This window comes from Protopterus annectens, chromosome 13.part0 (assembly GCF_019279795.1).
Source record: "Protopterus annectens isolate FY-2018-M chromosome 13.part0, PAN1.0, whole genome shotgun sequence".
Lineage (NCBI taxonomy): Eukaryota > Metazoa > Chordata > Ceratodontiformes > Protopteridae > Protopterus > Protopterus annectens.
The window spans coordinates 597,364,887-597,385,155 of NC_056747.1; the positions used below are offsets into that span (position 1 = coordinate 597,364,887).

Below are 20,269 nucleotides of genomic sequence, written 5' to 3' on the forward strand. Positions count from 1 at the left end.
TCGCCCTGCATGCAAAAAACTGGGAACTCATTACCCAGGACAAATGGGTTTTAAATATAGTTTCCCAAGGGTACAGATTCCACTTCCACACCTTATCAACCCCAAATGGTTGGCCAGACCTACCCCCCAAATCAGTGGACAGAGGCTCAAAAGCAGGTTCTCTCTCTCCTAGGTATCAAGGCTATTCATCCTGTCCCAGCAGAGGAATGGGGACAAGGTTTTTACTCCAGACTTTTCCAGGTACTCAGAAAAGACAACTCCTGGTGTCCTATCCTGGACCTGTCTATTCTAAACACCTTTTTGGTAATCCCAAAATTCAAAATGCTAACCCTTCATCAGCTGCTTCCCATGCTAGGCAAAAATGCCTGGTTGGCAACATTGGACTTAAAGGAAGCTTACCTGCACATCCCAATAAGGGAATCTTGCACAAAATACCTATGCTTCAGAGCAGGTTACATGCACTATCAGTTCTCTGCACTGCCCTTTGGCTTATCTACTGCACCCAGGTAATTCACAAAATGCCTAGCTCCAGTCATTGCATTCTGCAGGCAAAGAAATATTCAAATATACCCATTCCTGGACGATTGTCTAATTCAGGCAGAAAGCCAGGACATATTAAATCATCTGGCATTTGCAAAGAAATGGCTAACCTCACTGGGGTACACCATAAACGAAAATAAATCTCATCTAGTACCCTGTCAACAGATTGTATTCCTGGGAGCAAGCTTGAACACAACTTCCCAGATGGCCTACCTCATGCCAGAGAAACAAGTTTATTTGACAGCCTACTTCAAACTACTGGCCACAAAGACCCAGCTATCTGCAAGGAAATTACTGCATGCCTTGGGGTTCATGGCCTCTTACATCCTACTAATTCTATATGCAAGACTGCATATGAGGAAACTACAATGGTATCTAAAAAGCCTATGGTTTCAACATTCTCGGGACCTAGAATCAATGATTCCTATCATTCCTTGTGGGCAAAGGCCTGCTACCACAACAACAGACTGCCATTCACTCTACCCCCTGCCATCCAATCCCTAACAACAGACGCATCAGACTATGCATGGAGGGCTCACTTGGCATGACAGTGCATTCAGGGAAAATAGAACCCGAGTGAAATGCACCTGCATATCAATCAAAAAGAAATGTTAGCTGTACAGAATTCTCTGACAGCCTTCAAGGACCACATTCTTCCAGAACAATTATTGATAAAGACAGACAACATCACTGTTATGTGGTACATAAACAAGCGGGGGGGAAACCCACTCATACCCTCTCTGTAGACTAGCCATGGCTCTGTGGAACACAGCCTTGAGCTACCAAGTGCACCTACAAGCTCAATTCCTGCCAGGCAAGCTAAATTCACTGGCAGATGACCTAAGCAGAAATCTCATGGAACCACACGAGTGGAAACTGGAACCAAAGATGTTCTTCGTGTTTCACTGTTGCAGTCATTACATTTGGGTTATCTGCTTGCAGGTAGCCCTCAGTCAGCCTGATTAACAAAGTCTTGGGTCTTGCGTCGGTTGCTGTCCCTTCTTCCATGACGTCAGGTCGTCAGGGGTATAAAACATGCAGCCGACACCATTACATCAGTCTTTCTTGCCGTGCGGTGCCCGAAGCAGAAGCAGTTCGCAAGTGCCGGTTGGCCGACTCCTGAAATTTTCGTTTTCGAGTTTCGGAATCGAAGTTTTCATCTAAAGCTAAGTACCCCATTGGGGAAACTTTTTCTTGCTCCTTACCAATGTCAGTAAAAGTTAATAATTGCATTACTTGTGGAAAGCAAATACCTCATAAAGATTTTAATTCGTACTGTATTCCTTGCCTAGGCCCTGACCACAATGTGCCTTGCTGTCGGTTTTGTGCTTTATTTAATCAGCACACTATCCATCGTTGGTATATTTTCAACTCTAAATATTTCAGTTCTCTGTTTAATTATCCAGAAATGTCATCTGTTAGCCATCTGACTACCGGGATACCAAAAAAAACACAAAGATAAAGACAGTGACAGGCTGCCGAGGTCCAAAACTGCCGATGATGCTCCTCCTAAGCCAGTTCGCCAGTACTCAGTGAGGTGCTTTTGCAGCCCCTGATACCCACAACTTCTAATTCGCAGGCCTCTACTGAGACCCATTCAGAGTCTGGTATGCCGCGAGATGCTTCAACTATGGAACCCGCGGTTGTCTCTACCTTGGATGGGTCTGGAGCCGCTGTGCAGGCACCGGCTTCTGAGGGTGCATTCAGGCCTACGGACTTGCATATTAAACCGATGCCTCCTTCTTTACTTAGGCCTAAATCTTGATCCATGCCTAAAAAACCAACACCCAGGCCAAATGCTCAGGCCTCTATGCCTAAAAAACAAATAGAAATGGCTGAAGATCTAATAACTCTAATCAAGGGTAGCCAACCCCCCCCCCCCACCCTTCTAAGAGTCCTAGGACTGAAGTTGATTATGAATCTTCTGATCAGGATTCTCTTTTTTCTGATTCTTCTGATGATCTGGATTTTCCCTTATCTACTTATGAAGATTCTGATGCAGAGGACTCCATTCCCTCTGCTTCCCCTCCTGAGGATTTTTCTTTTGGGGAAACCTTACTTACATTTCCACTGGGAAAGCCAGGATTTTTCTGATTCAAAAAAGAGGCTTTAAGGATTTCCTTCTCCTACCTCAGCATAGACCTTTAGCTATTCCTCCTGTACTAGACATTGTTGATGATGCTTTTTCAGAATCTAGTTTGGCCCCTGATTCCCTGCCTCCTGCTCCCAGGAAACCTGACAGATACTACAGGTTCCCTGAGTCCCACAAGTTCCTTTTTAAAAATCCTATTGCAGATCCAGAGACTATTTCACAGGGGCCCAATGGCATTAAGGCTTCTGCTGCTAAAAATCCTACCCCTTCTGATAGAGACTCCAGGGCACTGGATAGAAGGGGTAAGAAGGTTTACACTTCTGCAACCTTGGCCATTAGGGCTTTAAACTGCCAGTTTCATATTTTAAAGTATCAGCAACATGTTATTGGACTGCTTAAACAGAAAATTATGTTGATTCCTGACTGTGTGGAAAATAAAGAATTACAGGATTTAATGCATTCTGCTGAACAAGTTGGAAAACATACTTTGCAATATTGTTTTGATTCATTAGAGGCCTCTTGCAGGGCTGCTGTTACTGGGTCTGTGCTCAGAAGGCATGCTTGGCTTAAGGAGCAATCTTTGCCTGATCATGTTAAAGCTAGTTGGATGCTCCTTTAAATCAGGACCGTCTGTTTGGTAACAAGGCTGAGGAAGTTCTTAAAAAGATGGAAGATAAAGCAAAATATATGCAAACTGTTAAAGATTTTTTTACAAGTTCAGCCTCCTAGATTCCGTAGGCACTGGCTGTCTAAGAATTGGTCTTTTCCAGCCCCTTCCAGGTCTTCTCAAGCCAAACCCAGACACAGCAAAAACTCCAGGATGTTCTTCATGTTTCACTGTTGCAGTCATTACATTTGGGTAATCCTGCTGGCAGGTTGCCCTCAGCCGGCCTGAATTCCAAAGTCTTGGGTCCTGCATCGGCTGCTGTCACCTCTTCCCTGACGTCAGGTCGTCAGGGGTATAAAAGTAGCAGCCAACATCATTTTCTTCAGTCTTTCTTGCCGCGCGGTGCCCGAAGCAGAAGCAGTTTGCAAGTGCCGGTCGGCCAACTCCTGAGATTTTCGTGTTCGAGTTTCAGACTCAAAGTCTTCAATAAAGCTAAGTACCCCGTTAGGGAAACTTTTTTCTTGCTCCAGACCGATGTCAGAAAAAATTAATAATTGTATTTCTTGTGGAAAGGAAATACCTCATAAGGACTTTCATTCTTACTGTATTCCTTGCCTAGGCCCTGATCACAATATTTCTGGTTGTCGGTTTTGTGCTAGATTTAACCAACGCACTATTAAGCGTCGGTATGATTTTGCTTTAAACTATTTTGAATGCTGGTTTAATTATCCAGAAATGTCATCGGATAGCCATCCAACTAACGGAGTTCACAAAAAACGCAAAGAAAAGGAGAGAGATAAACAACCGAGGTCCAAAACCGACGACGAAGCTTCTCCTAAGCCAGTCGCTGGTTTGCTGGTTCTCAGGGAGGCACTTTCGCAGCCCCTGACGCCCGCTACTTTAGAGTCGCAGGCCACTACCGACTCCCATGTGGAGTCAGCTATGCCACTGGAAACTCAAGGTATTGGAGCCTCGGACACTATTCCCTCAGATGGGTCCGGAGCCGCTGAACAGGCACCGGCTTCTGAGGGTGTATTCAGACCTAAACATCTTTACATTAAACCGACTACAGCTTCAAAGGCAAAGACTAAAGCACCTTCTAAAGCAAAGAAACAAACTCAAGAGCCATGTGGACAGGCCTCTATGCCCAAAAAAACAGATGCTCAAAATGGCCGAAGACTTGATTACCTTGATCAGGGGTTCCCATCCCCCTCCTGATAAGAGGCCTAGGCAAGAGACTGACTATGAACCTTCAGATCAGGTTTCTGTTTCTTCTGATCAGGAATATTCTCTTCCCCCCATGAGGATTCTGATGCTGAAGAATCTATACCTTCAGCTTCTCCTCCAGAGGACTATTCTTTTGGGGAAACCTTGCATACCATGAGGGAGCATTTCCACTGAGAGAGCCAAGATTTTTCTGAATCTAAAAAGAGGCTCAGGGATTTCCTTTTACTACCTCAACACAGGCCTCTAGCCATTCCACCTGTGTTAGACATTGTAGATGATGTGTTTTCGGAGTCTAGCCTGACCCCTGACTCCTTACCTCCAGCTCCTGTTAAGCCTGACAGATATTACAGGGTTCCTGACTCTCATAAATTCCTTTTTAAAAACCCTGCTGCAGACCCAGAAACTATTTCACAGGGTCCCAAAGGAGTTAAGGCTTCTGCTGCAAAAAAACCCTACCCCCTCTTACAAGGATTCTAGGGCTCTGGATAGATGGGGAAAAAAGGTTTACATATCTGCTACCTTGGCTATAAGGGCCTTAAACTGTCAGTTTCATATGCTCAAATATCAGCAACATGTCATGGCATTGCTTAAACAGAAAATGTTGTTAAACTCTGAATGTGTAGAAAACAAGGAAATGCAGAATTTATTGCATGTAGCTGAACAAGTTTAAAAGCATACTTTGCAATGTGGTTTTGATTCTTTGGAGGCCTCCTGCAGGGCCACCGTTACGGGTTCTGTAATTAGGAGGCATGCTTGGTTAAAGGAACAAAATCTGCCTGATCATGTCAAAGTTAAATTATTAGATGCACCTTTACAGCATGATATTTTGTTTGGTGTTAAGGCAGAAGAGGTGTTAAAGAAAATGAAGGACAAAGCTAAATCTATGCAAACTGTCAAAGATTTTTTACAAGTACAGCCACCTAGGTTTAGTAGACACTGGCCTACAAAGAATTGGTCCTTTCCTGTGTCAGACAGACCTCAAAGGGGCAGATACAGATGCCCTAGAGGCAGATCCCAGGTGAAGGTTCATACAGGCCAAAGCAATGGGGGGCTTCTACCTCCAAAGAGGAAGAGGACAAATCACAACCATACAGGAAACAGTCCCAATGACTTCCCCCTGCCTGCACCAAGCACTTATCTCCTGGCAGCACCCCTAGGGGGAAAATTATCACTTTTTTCTCAAAATTGACACATTATAACCTAGGACAAGTGGGTTCTAAATATAGTGTCACAAGGCTACAAGTTCCATTTCTATACCCTGCCAAAGGCAAAAGGCTGGCCAGATCTGCCAAAAAATCAATGGGCAGAGGCACAAAAACAAGTCTCATCCCTCATGGACATGGGGGCCATTCAACAAGTACCAGAGCAAGAGCAGGGGCAAGGATTTTACTCAAGACTGTTCTTGGTACCCAGAAAGGACAAGGCCTGGAGACCAATACTGGACCTATCTATTCTGAACACATTCCAGGATATACCAAAATTCAAAATGTTGACTTTGCAGCAGCTTCTGCCCATGCTGGGCAAAAATGCTTGGCTTGTGACTTTAGACCTAAAAGAGGCATACCTGCATGTCCCCATCAGACAATCATGCAGAAGATACCTCAGATTCAAGACTGGTTCAATGCATTACCAATTCTCTGCACTGCCCTTTGGCTTATCTACTGCGTCCAGGGTCTTTACAAAGTGCCTGGCACCTGTAATTGCATTCTGCAGACAAAGAGGAATACAAATATCTCCTTACTTGGACGACTGTCTAATTCAAGGAGAGAACAAGGACATTCTTCTACAGCATCTGGCATTTGTGAAAAGACTTCTAACATGCCTAGGATACACAGTCAATGAAAAGAAATAAAAACTAGTACCCTCTCAAGAGATAATATTCCTGGGTGCAAACTTAAATATAACTGCCCAGATGGCTTATCTCATGCCAGACAAACAAAGGCAACTGAATACCTGTTTCAAAATGTTGGCAACAAAAGCCCAGTTATCTGCAAGAAAAATTCTGCAGGCTTTCGGCTTCATGGCATCCTGCATCCTACTAATTCCATGTGCAAGACTGCATATGAGGAAACTTCAATGGTACCTAAAAAGCGTTTGGTCTCAACATTGCCACAGCCTGGAAACAATGGTTACTCTCATTACCTGCCTGCAACAGGAGGTTCGATGGTGGGTGAAGGCTTGTCACCAGAACAAGGGACAGCCATTCACATTACCCCAGCCAGGCAGACACTAACAACGGATGCATCAGATTATGCCTGGGGGGGTCCACATGGCAGGAAGATGCATTCAGGGCACATGGTCCTCAAACCAAATGAATCTACATATCAATCAAAAAGAGATGCTAGCTGTTCAAAATGCCCTGACAGCCTTCAAGGACCTACTTCATCTGGGACAACTACTGATAAAGACAGGCAACACCACAGTCATGTGGTATATAAACAAGCAGGGGGGTACACATTCTTACCCCCTTTGCAGACTAACCATGACTTTGTGGGACACAGCATTGACTTACCAAGTACATCTGCAGGCACAATTCCTGCCAGGAAAGGAAAACACCCTGGCAGATGAACTAAGCAGAAACCTCATGGATCCCCATGAGTGGCAGCTGGATCCACAAGTCTTCAGCATGATAACAAGGAAATGGGGATGCCCGGACATTGCCTCCCCTCACAACTACCAACTAAAAAGATTCTGCACAAGGACTTATCACAGACAAGCGTTGAAAGTGGACGCCCTATCTTTCAGCTGGAAAAACCTATCAGTATATGCCTTTCCTCCAATGCCTCTCCTCCATAAGGTACTCCTAAAGGTCAGACAGGAAAAGCCAAAGATGATACTGATTGCCCCAGACTGGCCCCACCAGTACTGGTATCCAGTCCTAAGGAACTTGTCTCAATGCCCAGCTTGGATCTTACCTCAAATACCTCATCTACTGTCCCAGCAAAACAATCAGATCCTGCACAGCCAACTCAGTACTTTAAACCTGGCAGCATGGCGAATAATGTAGTCATACAAAACACACCTCTCAGTAAAGCTGTGATGGATGTCAAGTCAGAAGGCCTAGTACTAGAAAATCTTATGCTGGAAAATGGAAGAGATTCTGTGCTTGGAATCAGGCACAAGGAACTGATACAGCTGTACCAAATATCCCTCAGATTTTGAAATACTTAACTGAGATGCTGGACAAAGGCCTATCTTTTTCATCAATTAAAATTCATGCCTCTGCCATTTCGGCTCATTACAATACAAAGCCACCAATTTTTAATCTTCCTTTATTAAAACTGTACCTCAGAGGAGCCAAAAATTTAAGGCCTCCAAGGAGATCACCAATACCTGCATGGGACCTCAACTATGTCTTGGAAAAGCTCACCCTGCCTCCCTTCGAGCCAGCTGCTACTGCTGATATAAAGTTTTTACCTTGGAAAACAACTCTGCTCCTAGCAATAACTTCTGCAAGACGAGTTTCAGAGCTACAGGCACTCATGACTGTGGAACCTTTTATCATTTTTCATCCAGACAGGGTCTCTCTGAGGACAAACCCAACATTTATGCCTAAGGTGGTGTCCAGTGTGGCTCTTAACCAAACTGTTCATCTGCCAACTTTTTATCCAAATCCACAGAACAAGGGGGGGAGAATTCTGCATTCTTTAGATGTACACAGACAGCTTAGATTCTACTTGGACAGAACCAAAGTTTTCAGGAAGACAGAGCAATTACTAGTGGCATATGCTGCAGGAACACAGGGAAAGGCCATCTCAAAGCAGACTATTTCAAAGTGGATAGGCCACTGCATTCATTTCTGCTACTTACACCATGGCAAGCCAGTGCCTAAGGGCATTAGGCCACATTCAACCAGAGCTGCAGCCACTTCAGCAGCCTTTCTCAGGGGAGTACCAACCAAAGACATTTTAGAGGCTGCCACTTGGAGTTCAGTGCACACCTTTACAAAGCACTATCATCTGCCACTCTACTCTAAATCCAGGGCAGGCTTTGCCACTGCAGTTCTACAGGGCCTCATAGCCGCTCCTAATGCTGTTTAGCTCCAGCCTCCCAAACATAGCTTTGGGACTCTACCCAAATGTAATGACTGCAACAGTGAAACATGAAGAACATAGTACAGTTGTGTGCACTTACCATAAATGTAGATGTTTGAGTGTATTCACTGTTGCAGTCCAGGTTACCCAACTGCCATCCATTTTTTTCTGCTGGAAGTTTTCTTTCCTTCTTTGATTTATACAGCCTATGTGGTGTATTTGCTTATAGATGAAGGTAAAGTTTATATTGGTGTATGTATTTATATATATACATTTTGGCTACCCTTTTAGGGGGCACCTGGTATCTGGGGCAAGGAAAACTGAAGAAAATGACGTTGGCTGCCACTTTTATACCCCTGACGACCTGACGTCAGGGAAGAGGCGACAGCAGCTGATGCAGGACCCAAGACTTTGGAATTCAGGCCGGCTGAGAGCAACCTGCCAGCAGGATTACCCAAATGTAATGAGTGCAACAGTGTACTTTTCCGTCCCAGGGGACACACAGAACTAAGCAGTGGGGGGTCTCCACTTCCAAATCTGGGAATAATAAGACTCCCCCCTATGGTAAACTGTCTCAGTGACTTCCTTTTAAAAATTCCAAGCACTTATCAACTAACTGCCCCTTTGGGGGGAAAGATTGCTCTTCATGCAAAGAATTGGGAACTCATTACCCAGGACAAATGGGTTTTAAATATAGTGTCCCAGGGATACATATTTCACTTCCACATGTTGCTAACACCAAGCGGGTGGCTGGACCTACCCCCAAATTAGTGGGCAGAGGCCCCACATCAAGTACTTTCTCTCTTAATCATGGGGGCTATTCAGCTGGTACCAGAAGAGGAAAAGGGACAAGGTTTCTACTCGAGACATTTCCTGGTACCCAGAAAAGACAATTCATGGCGTCCTTTCCTGGACCTGTCTACTCTAAACACATTTTTGGAGATTCCAAACTTCAAGATGCTGACTCTTCAACAATTACTTCCTATACTAGGCAAAGATGCCTGGTTGGCAACTCTAGATTTAAAAGAAGCATACCTGCACATCCCAATCAGGGAATCTTGCAGAAGATACCTATGCTTCAAAGCAGGCTACACGCACTATCAGTTCTCTGCACTGCCCTTTGGCTTATCTACTGTGTCCAGGGTAGTCACATAGTGCCTAGCTCCAGTTATTGCATTTTGCAGGCAAAGAAATATTGAAATATACCCATACCTGGATGATTGTCTAATTCAGGCAGAAAGCCAGGACATACTTTTGAATCATCTGACCTTTGTACAAAGGGTTCTAACTTGTCTGGGGTACACCATAAATGAAAAGAAATCATACCTGGTACCCTGTCAACAAATTGTATTCATGGGAGCAAGCTTGAATACAACTTTGCAGATGGCTTACCTCACGTCAGAGAAACTAATTCCTTTGACAACCTACTTCAAACAAGTGGACACAAAAACCCTGCTATCTGCAAGAACAAATACTGCAAGCCTTGGGGTTCATGGCCTCCTGCATTCTTCTAATTCCATATGCAAGACTGCATATGAGGAAACTACAGTAGTATCTAAAAAGCCTATGGTATCAACATTCTCAAGACATAGAAACAATGATTCCTATCATACCTTGCCTATGCCTAGAGTTCCTTTGGTGGGCAGAGGCCTGCCACCAAAACAAGGGACTACCTTTCACATCACCCCCTGCCACCCAAACCCTAGCAACAGACGCATCAGACTATGCATGGGGGCTCACCTGGCAGGGAAGTTCATTCAGGGCAAATGGAACCCAAGTCAAATGCACCTGCATATCAATCAAAAAGAAATGTTAGCTGTACAGAACGCTCTGACAGCCTTCAAGGACCACATTCTTCCAGGACAACACCACTGTTATGTGGTACATAAACAAGCAGGGGGGATACACATTCTTACCTCCTCTGCAGACTAGCCATGGCATTGTGGAACACAGCCTTGAGCTACCAAGTGCACCTACAAGCTCAGTTCCTGCCAGGAAAATTAAATACACTGGCAGATGGACTAAGCAGAAACCTCATGGACCCACATGAGTGGAAACTGGAACCAAGGATTTTCAACATGTTGACAAGCAAATGGGGGAGGCCAGATATAGACCTGTTTGCCTCTCCCCAGAACTACCAAATGGACAAATTTTGCACAGGGACTCCCCACAAACAAGCCTGTAAAGTGGATGCTCTGTCCTTCAGCTGGAAAAACCTATCAGTCTATGCCTTCCCCCCTCTGCCTCTGCTCTCCAAAGTACTACTAAAAATCAAACAGGACAAACCAAGGATGATTTTGATTGCTCCAGACTGGCCGCGCCAGCACTGGTACACCCTCCTATGCAGTGTGTCATGGTTATCTCCATGGCACCTGCCTCAGACTCCTTCCCTGCTGTCTCAGCAGGACAGCCAGATTCTTCACCCTTGGCTTCTAACACTGAACCTTGCAGCCTGGCTAATTACTTAATCTCTCCTTTACCATCCCTCAGCAAACCTGTGATGGATATCATTTTAGAGGCAAGGAGGCCTAGTACTAGAAAATCTTATGCTGAAAAATGGAAAAGATTCTGTGCCTGGAACCAATCTCAAGGGATGAGCACAGCAGCACCCAGTTTACCTCAGATTTTACAATACTTAACTGAGATGCTTCACAAGGGCCTGTCTTTTTCCTCCATTAAAATCCATGCCTCAGCCATTTCAGCTCATTATAACATAGAACCTCTCCTCTTCTCTCATCCACTGCTCAAGCAGTTCCTCAGAGGAGCCAAAAATTTGAGACCACACAGGAGAGCTCCAACCCTAGCCTGGGACCTTAACTTTGTCTTGGAGAAGCTCACTCTACCTCCTTTCGAGCCAGCTGCTACTGCAGACTCAAAATAATTTCTTTCTTGGAAAACAGCTTTCCTTTTAGCATTCACTTCAGCTAGAAGGGTATCTGAATTAAAGGCCCTTATGGCAGTGGAGCCTTTCATCATCTTTCATGCAGACAGGGTGTTCCTCAGAACCAATCCAGCCTTCATGCCCAAGGTGGTATCCAGTATGACTCTTAATCAGTCCATTCATTTGCCAACCTTCTTTCCCAATCCACAGAATAAAGGGGAACAGATACTGCATTCCTTAGATGTGCAACTTAGATTCTACTTGGACAGGACTAAACCTCAAAGAAAATCTGAACAACTGCTGGCGGCATTTGCTGCAGGGGCAGAGGGGAAGGCTATTTCAAAGCAAACCATTTCTAAATGGATAAGCCATTGCATTCATTTCTGCTATAAGCACCATAGAAAACCTATCCCCCAGGGGATCAGACCTCACTCCACCAGGGCTGCATCTACCTCTACAGCCTTTCTCAGAGGCATCCCTACCAGGGACATCCTAGAAGCTGCTACCTGGAGTTCTGTACATACTTTTGCCAAGCATTATCATTTGCCAATTTTCTCTAAATCCAGAGCTGGCTTTGCCACTGCAGTCTTGCAGGGCCTTATAGCTGGCCCTAATGCTATCTAAATTCCTCCCCCCAACCATAGCTTTGGGAATCTACCCAAATGTAATGACTGCAACAGTGAAACATGAAGAACATAGTACAGTTGTGTACACTTACCATAAATGTAGATGTTCGAGTGTATTCATTGTTGCAGTCCTGGTTACCCTCCCTCCAGCCCCCTAACTTCTTTTGGCTATACATCTACTTTCCTTTACTATGCTTAAACGCCTTTTTGGTGTATTTGCTTTTTTGTTGGAGGTATATCTTAGTACTTTTATATTTAATTGCTTCCCATTAGGGGGGCACCTGACATCTCGGGTAAGAAAATCTGATGTAATGGCATCGGCTGCATGTTTTATAACCCTGACGACCTGACATCATGGAAGAAGGGACAGCAACAGATGCAGGACCCACGACTTTGTTAATCAGACCGACTGAGGGCTACCTGCAAGCAGATAACCCAAATGTAATGACTGCAACAGTGAATACACTCGAACATCTACATTTATAGTAAGTGTACACAACTGTACTATATTCAACATGTTGAGAAACAAATGGGGGAGCCTACAGATAGACCTGTTTGCCTCCCTTCAGAACTACCAATTGGACAAATTCTGCACAAGGACTCCCCACAGACAAGCTTGGAAAGTGAATGCCCTGTCCTTCACCTGGGAAAACCTCTCAGTTTATGCCTTTCCCCTCTGCCTCTCCTCTCAAAAGTTCTGCTAAAGATCAAACAGGACAAACCAAGGGCAATACTCATTGCACCATACTGGCCACGCCTGGAACCATGGCACCTGCCTCAGACCCCTTCCCTGCTGTCCCAGCAGGAGGGCCAAATTATGTACCTGCAGCTTCAAACCCTGAATCTTGCAGCCTCACTAATTATCTGAGCTCTCCAATACCATCCCTCAGTAAGCAAGTGCTGGATGTCATTCTGGAGGCAAGGAGGCCTAGTACCAGAAAATCCTAGAAAAGATACTGTTCCTGGAGCCAAACTCAGGGGATGGGCACAACAGTGCCCATCTTACTACATATTCTTCAATACTTAACAGAAATGCTTCACAAGGGCCTTTCCTTCTCTTATATTAAAATTCCTGCCTCAGCCATTTCAGCACATTATAATGCAGAGCCACCCCTCTTCTCTCACCCCCTGCTGAAGCAATTCATCAGAGGGGCCAAAAATTTAAGACCACCCAGGAGAGCCCCTACTCCAGCCTGGGACCTTAACTTTGTATTGGAAAAGCTCACTCTACCTCCTTTTGAGCCAGCTGCAACTGCAGAGTTGAAATACCTTTCTTGGAAAACAGCCTTCCTTCTAACCATCACTTCAGCAAGAAGAGTGTCTGAATTACAGGTCCTCATGGCAGTGGAGCCCTTCATCATCTTCCATGCAGACAGGGTGTCCCTCAGGACCAATCCTTCCTTTATACCTAAGGTATCCAGTGTGGCCCTTAATCAGTCCATTCATTTGCCAACCTTCTTTTCTAATCCACAGAACAAAAGAGAATGAATACTGCACTCTTTGGACGTGCACAGACAACTTAGATTTTATTTGAACAGGACTAAGCCTCTCAGGAAAACCGAACAGCTGTTAGTTGCCTTTGCTGCCTTTGCTGCAGGGGCAGAGGGGAAGGCCATTTCAAAGCAAACCATTTCTAAGTGGATAAACCATTGTATTCATTTCTGCTATAAGCACCATGGGAAACCTACCCCATAGGAGATAAGATCACATTCCACCAGGGCTGCATCTACTTCAGCAGCCTTTCTCAGAGGTGTTCCTACCAGGGATATCCTAGAAGCTGCTACCTGGAGTTTTGTTTATACCTTCATCAAGCTTTACCACTGGCCTATTTTTTCTAAATACAGAGCTGGTTTTGCCACTGCAGTCTTGTAGGGCCTAATAGCTGGTCCTAATTCTCTCTAATTGCCTCCTCCCGTCCTTAGCTTTGGGAAACTACCCAAATGTAATGACTGCAACAGTGAAACATGAAGAACATAGTACGGTTGTGTACACTTACCATAAATGTAGATGTTCAAGTGTATTCACTGTTGCAGTCCTGGTTACCCTCCCTCCAGCCCCCTGACTTCTATTGGCTATACTTCTCTTCTTGTTTACTGCATTTAAGCTTTCTGGTGTATTTGCTTATTGTTGGAGGTGTAACCTTGTATGTAATTGCTTCCCATTATGGGGGCACCTGAAATCTGGGGCAAGAAAAACTGATGTAATGGCATCAGCTGCATGCTTTATACCCCTGACTACCTGACTTCATGGAAGAAGAGACAGCATCCGACGCAGGACCCAAGACTTTGATAATCAGGCCGGCTGAGGGCTACCTGCAAGCAGATAACCCAAATGTAATGACTGCAACAGTGAATACACTCAAACATCTACATTTATAGTAAGTATACACAAATGTACTTTTTCTACTTTCAAGGTTCTTGTATAGCCTCCAAATGGTATTCTGCCATTTTTCCATGCTGTGTAAGTGTGCAAGTGTACAAGAGCAATAGCCTCACTAAGTGCAAGGTTCCAAGCATTTTGGTGCACCAGGAAACCAGTCTTAGCATGTGCACATCACTTTGTACCTCCCTGTCATTGTTTAGTGCATGCACAACGTCTAATCATATCTCTGACCCTGTCTAACAACAGTACAAACCCTGCCATCACTGCAAGCAAGTACTGGCGATCTAAATCTTACAATATGTCTTGCTTGCATATGTTTGTGTTTTATTTCATGTGGCAGCTTCTACCAGTCCACATCTTTATTTTACCCAAAACTGGTAGTTAGAACTCATTTATGCTTACCTCTACATCCACTTGTTTGCTTTTCATGTAACCTGACACCTATCCATCAGTTCCAGTGTTTCTCAAAAATATACCAAAAACAATTTCTACTACTTATCATCTTTACGTGTCTGCTTATTTTAGACGTCTGAAGAAGAGCTGTTTGGGAATAATGAAGACAGTCCTGCGTTTAAAGACTTTTTGGCATTACTCGGTGAAAACATTCTTCTACAGGATTTTAAAGGGTAAGTTATGCATGAAGTCAGATTGTCTCATTCAAGCTTCATTATGAGCTGTTTACAATGTTCTAGTATAATAAGTTCTATTCTTATTACTAAATGACAAACCGTCCTTAAGACTTTAAAGCATCTACCCCCATTGTATGCATTTTCCTGTCCACCATACACTATTTTCACTTAACAGTTGCATTAAATAATGGATATGAAAGTAGTATAGGAAGTCTTGGTTAAACACTAACACTAATCCACCATTGCTTCTTTCATTATATATCCAGGCCCCACTCTTTTCCCTTATATGACTTATCTATAGCAGTGTGAATAACTGTTTTTATTCATATTTAGTTTTGTATTATTCTCCTTAAGCATTCCAGAAACTATTTAATGGAGTACCAGACAAACAACATACCTTTTATATCTATTTCTATGACCTAAGTATTTATGTTCTTGATAATGGACTATTCATTTATCAGCAAGTTCACGTTTGCGTATATTTTCTGCATCATTTCTTTCACTATACATGTCCCTCTTGAATATTAGCTTATTTGGAAACTCTTCAGATCTTCTTAGAGTGCATTTTATCACAATATGCTGTATTACTATTAATCAGACATTTGATAAGTATGCTTTCTCTACTCCGAAGTCTAACCAAAAGATCAGTTTATTGTACTGCAACTGCATTATTTACCAATTTTCCATTGACTACCAAGTACTTGTTGATGTCCTTCCATTTCACTGTTGCAGTATGCATTACAGTCGGGATCCTCTTCCAAGAGCGGCCCAACTTCCAACCAGTATGCCAAAGCCTTTAGGTTGCTTTAAGGTAAGCTGTACATCTCATGTATGCTCTTCGTGTAGTATAGGGCATAAAGGTGAAATACGGATGTACTGTCCTCAGAACTTCTTTGCTGCCAGACCAAAAGCCATCTCTTGAGCGTCGGTCTGAATGCCTGTTGCATTGCTGACTCACCAAGCCATTTCAGATAAGTACCCCATTGGGGTTTTCTTATCTTATCTTTTCCTTTTGTTTTTGTTGCTTGTAGGGTTTCATGTCATACAAGAAGAGTAAATGCCAGTGTGAGAGACCAGAGGCGCCAGAAGCTGTTGAAGAGTGGGGGTGCGGAGGGTGAGAGGGGCACTATGATCTAAAATGGGCAATTGTTTAAAACTATTTACTACCACAACATAGGTTCACTTGGAGGACATTTTAAACTTAGCTAATTTCCCTTTTGGTACTTGAATTAACATTTTCTGATCGGTCTTACCTGGCCCATGGCTGTTAATTGTATATTAGCCCTCATGAGAATAAATGTGATCATACTATAGATAATTTGAGGGGATCCATGTAAGGGATGCAGCATTTAGGAACTACCACTATCCATTAGTGGCATGAGGGGCAATCCTGGAGTACATTTTCTAGTGATAAATCTTTGAGATGGTCCATGCGAGACCTATTGTTTAGGACTTGTATCCTTTTAGTAAGGTATCTCTATGGGTATTCCAATTGTTGCATGGGTCTGGACAGATACATGCCAAAGTGGGCATTATACAAAATGATTGACCTAATGAGGGCTTTGTAAAGGGGGACAATAACATCTCTAGATCTAGCCACAATCAATTTATTTATAAGCTGTGCAATATAGAAAGACTTTCTTATGACTCTGGGCACATATTGGTCAAATGTTAGGTCACTGTACACACAAGTTCCCAAATGCCAAACAACTGGGTCAGTTCTCAGGAGGCATTGTCAGTTTGGCAGTTCCCTGGAGCAGATGACTTCCCAAAGGATATGATAATGTATTTCTTGGAGTTTAGTTTCAATTCATGATTCTGGCACCAGTTATTGTTTGGGACAAACCTTCCTGCATGATGGTTAAGTCATTTGGGGATTCAATAACTGCTCCTAGCTTGCAGTCATCTCAAACTTAGTCAGCCAAAGCCCCTTGGTATTTCCTTTTACTTTTGAGATGTGTATGCCAAACAGAAAAAGTCTCATCACTGAACCCTGGGGGACTCCATTGCTGACTGGTCTCTTTCTCTATTTTGAGCTCCTGCATCGTGTGAGCAAGCATGCATGTACGCATTCTTTGATTCAACTTCCTGATTGTATTAACCTGATTGTATTAAATTATATTCCTTGTATAATATAATACCTCTTGTTAGAATGTGTTTTAAATTTGTAGTTTGGAACAGTCTTCTAGTAAGCAATGAAACAAAATATTTGAACCAATAATGACAAAACTACCCATTTCAGAAAATACCATAAAAGGCCACTCAAAATTCTGTCATTACAAACCACCAATATCAGTAAATATGCAAAATCTCTGCAGAAGTAAGTCATCAAAATAATTCCACATTGAAGGGATCTGTAACCAATGAAGAGCTTTCTGCTAGCAAACAATTTTATATTTCAATGTTTCATCTACAAATAAAGTGCCTGTTGCCCTTGAAGAATAAATTGCCTATGCTACATTAAAAAAATGATAAGCTAGTAATTTTCCAATGGGGAATGGATGGTAAACTGATAACAGAAACATAGCTACTAGGTAACTCCATCAAAGGAGGACATTCAGAGGACTGCAGCATCCACTCCCTTTAAAGTACAACACAGTACAGTACCAGCAATCCATCTGCATACTGTGGGAGTAGAACCCACAGCCTTCTATCTCAAAAGCAAGTATACTACCTGTTGTGATACTAACAATGCAAATAACTTGGCATAAGTAGCACTAAACTTCTCTTCCCCTGAAGCTCTCAGCTCCTTGTAAAATCCACTTGACACTCAACTAAACCTCTCAACTTCGAAGCACAAGAAATCTGGAAAAAGGCAAAATTTATTTGGAGGGGGGGGGGGGGGCAAAGGGCCAAAACCAGGGACGCATTTTAAATATTGCTTGTATAATCTTAGAAAGTTGCTAAAATAAAGCGTTATGTGTTACCACGTGTTTCCTGAAAGACAGGAAAACTGAAACTTAAAGCGCTATCATTCTTTAGTGTATTCAGTTTTCACTGATTTGCCAAAAAAACACAAATGTTAAGAGGAGCAGATCAAAAGTATGAGCCAAATATTCTGTGAAAATCTGGACAGTTGAGAGCTATGGACTCAACTCCCTGAATCACAAGTGGTGGTATAGGTGGAGAATTCAGGCTCTTGTTTCAGCCTGAGTAACACTAACCACCAGGTATACCTATCTGGGGCAATTTACACACACACACACACACACACACACACACACACACACACACACACACACACACACACACACACACACACCCCTCCTTACCAGCATGGCTCTGGCAGCACCAACAGAACAGCAGCAGCATGACTCCTGTAACACAGACAAGTAAGAGAACAAGAACAGCTAGATTAGTTAGTTTCACTTCCACGCACGAATCCATGTTAGCGTGAAAACTCCACTTCATTAATTTTTCCCGACAGGTCTTGCAGCTGTAAAAGTGTGGAGGGCTCCCCCTCCTCCTAGCTCTATGGATCCATCACCCATCTGAGAGACAGATTCCCCATCATGTGCAGGGCTTGTTTTGTCTTGGCGCTTCCCACGATCATATGTCCTGTTCAGTTTGTCAACCTTTTGTTCCTATGCCCACCATAGTCAGGTGTCTTCTTTGACCTTGTATCTGGTGAATCGACATCTTAAGCTTTTCGCTAAAGACACAATGGAAGGAACTTCCCACTCTTTGGGTCAGTCATCCGTGAAGAAGAAGGCCAAGAAATCTAGGCTGGATTCTTGTGCTGTTCAGCCTCTGCCAGACTATTCTCCTGAGGTGAGTGAAAGTTTGGAGGATCATCAGGCTCCACCATTGAATTCTTCTGCAGTGACTGATTTAGAGGCCGGCCAGTCTTAAGCACTTCCTTAGAAGCCTTGCAAACATCTTCTTCGGATGTTCAGGGGGAACCGAGGCTGATTATTTCCAAGGGGCCTAAGGGGCATTCCTCAAATTTTGGTCAGAGATGAAGTCCCAACTACTATTATTGATTGCCATCCATGGTCAGAGCCTTCTAAGTTCTATAAGGCAGCTGTCCCCTTGAGGAAAAAGCAGAAGACTAAACATATTTCTCCAGCTCCTAAGGATCCACAGAGTCAATGGTAGAATTTCATTCAGGGGTTGTTTCATGCTTTGATGGTTTTGAAACCTCCTAAGGGAGTTTCTGTTCCAGCTCCCTCTTGGTCATCTACTCCCCTTAAAAGACACAGGGAACAGGATTCTTCTGAGGAGGGGGGTGGATTCAGATGAAGAATCCCTTGCTTACTCTTCTCAGATTCCGTCTCCTTTAAAATATGGGTCTGAGGAAGAGGAATCTATTAGTCCTGACACTCCTTTTGAGGAAATTTCTTTTTGGACACAATCTCTAGAATGATGGAGGTTTTTTTTTAATGGGATTGTGCCCAGGTTTCTAAGATACAGAAGAGGTATTATGAGCTTATGCAGATGGATTCTGCTAGACCTTTTGCTGTTCCTCGAATTTTGGCTGCTTTTCTGGATGCCTTTTTCTATGGCTTCCAAGGCTCCTGATTACCAGCCCCATGCCCCCAAGAAACGTAATAGGTTTTATAGGGTGCCCGAAGGTCTTAATTTCTATATAGATGTCCTTCAGCTGACCCTTCTTTGCTGTCTGTGGCTTTTGACAAGCCATCTCAGCTGCTGCCTTCTACTAAGTTACTTCCTTCTGATAAGGGTATCAGAACTATGGATCAAACCTTTTTGTCCAGGTGCATTTTATCCCTTCTTTTCCAAGTCTGTCAGGTAATTTCTGATCTTCCTGACTCTGAAGGGAAGACTTCTGCTCTTTCCCTGTTAGGAACTTGTTCCCAGGTGGCTCGCCATTCTATTAAGTGTAGTTATTATGCAGCAGATGCTTCTTCCAGGGCCGATGCCTTTGGTTATGCAATGAGGAGATATTCCTGGCTTCAGCTTCAACCTTTGCCTGATGACATTAAGGCTAAGTTGATGGATGCTCCTGTAGACAACAAACACTTGTTTGGTGAAGCTGCTGCTGATTTAAGTCTCTTCAGGAAAAGGTCAAGGCCTTGCAGGAATCTAAACATATTTTTGTTTCTCCAGTCCCTGGATTTCAAAGAAATTATTCGAATAAGCCAGCCTTTGTTCGTAGGCAGTCTTGCCCTCCCCAAGGGTAAGAAGGGTGGGAAGCAGGCTCGTCCTGCTAAAGTTACCCAGACCTCTCTGCCCCAGAAGTCTCGTTTTCTTAACAAACCAGGTGCTGTCTGACTATCCTATTCTTCTC

The 20,269-nt window shown here is 43.5% G+C and overlaps 1 protein-coding gene across 8 annotated transcripts in view; it reads left to right on the forward strand.

Annotated features, from left to right (window-relative positions):
- RAP1GAP2 (RAP1 GTPase activating protein 2) overlaps positions 1 to 20,269 on the forward strand; it is a 2,340,619-nt gene that overhangs the window by 1,988,378 nt on the left and 331,972 nt on the right. For all 8 annotated transcript variants that reach the window (XM_044054262.1, XM_044054256.1, XM_044054258.1 and 5 more), the window contains one exon: positions 14,915 to 15,015. In XM_044054262.1, coding sequence (XP_043910197.1) covers positions 14,915 to 15,015 — 101 coding nt within the window. The remainder of the gene's footprint in view (positions 1 to 14,914; positions 15,016 to 20,269) is intronic.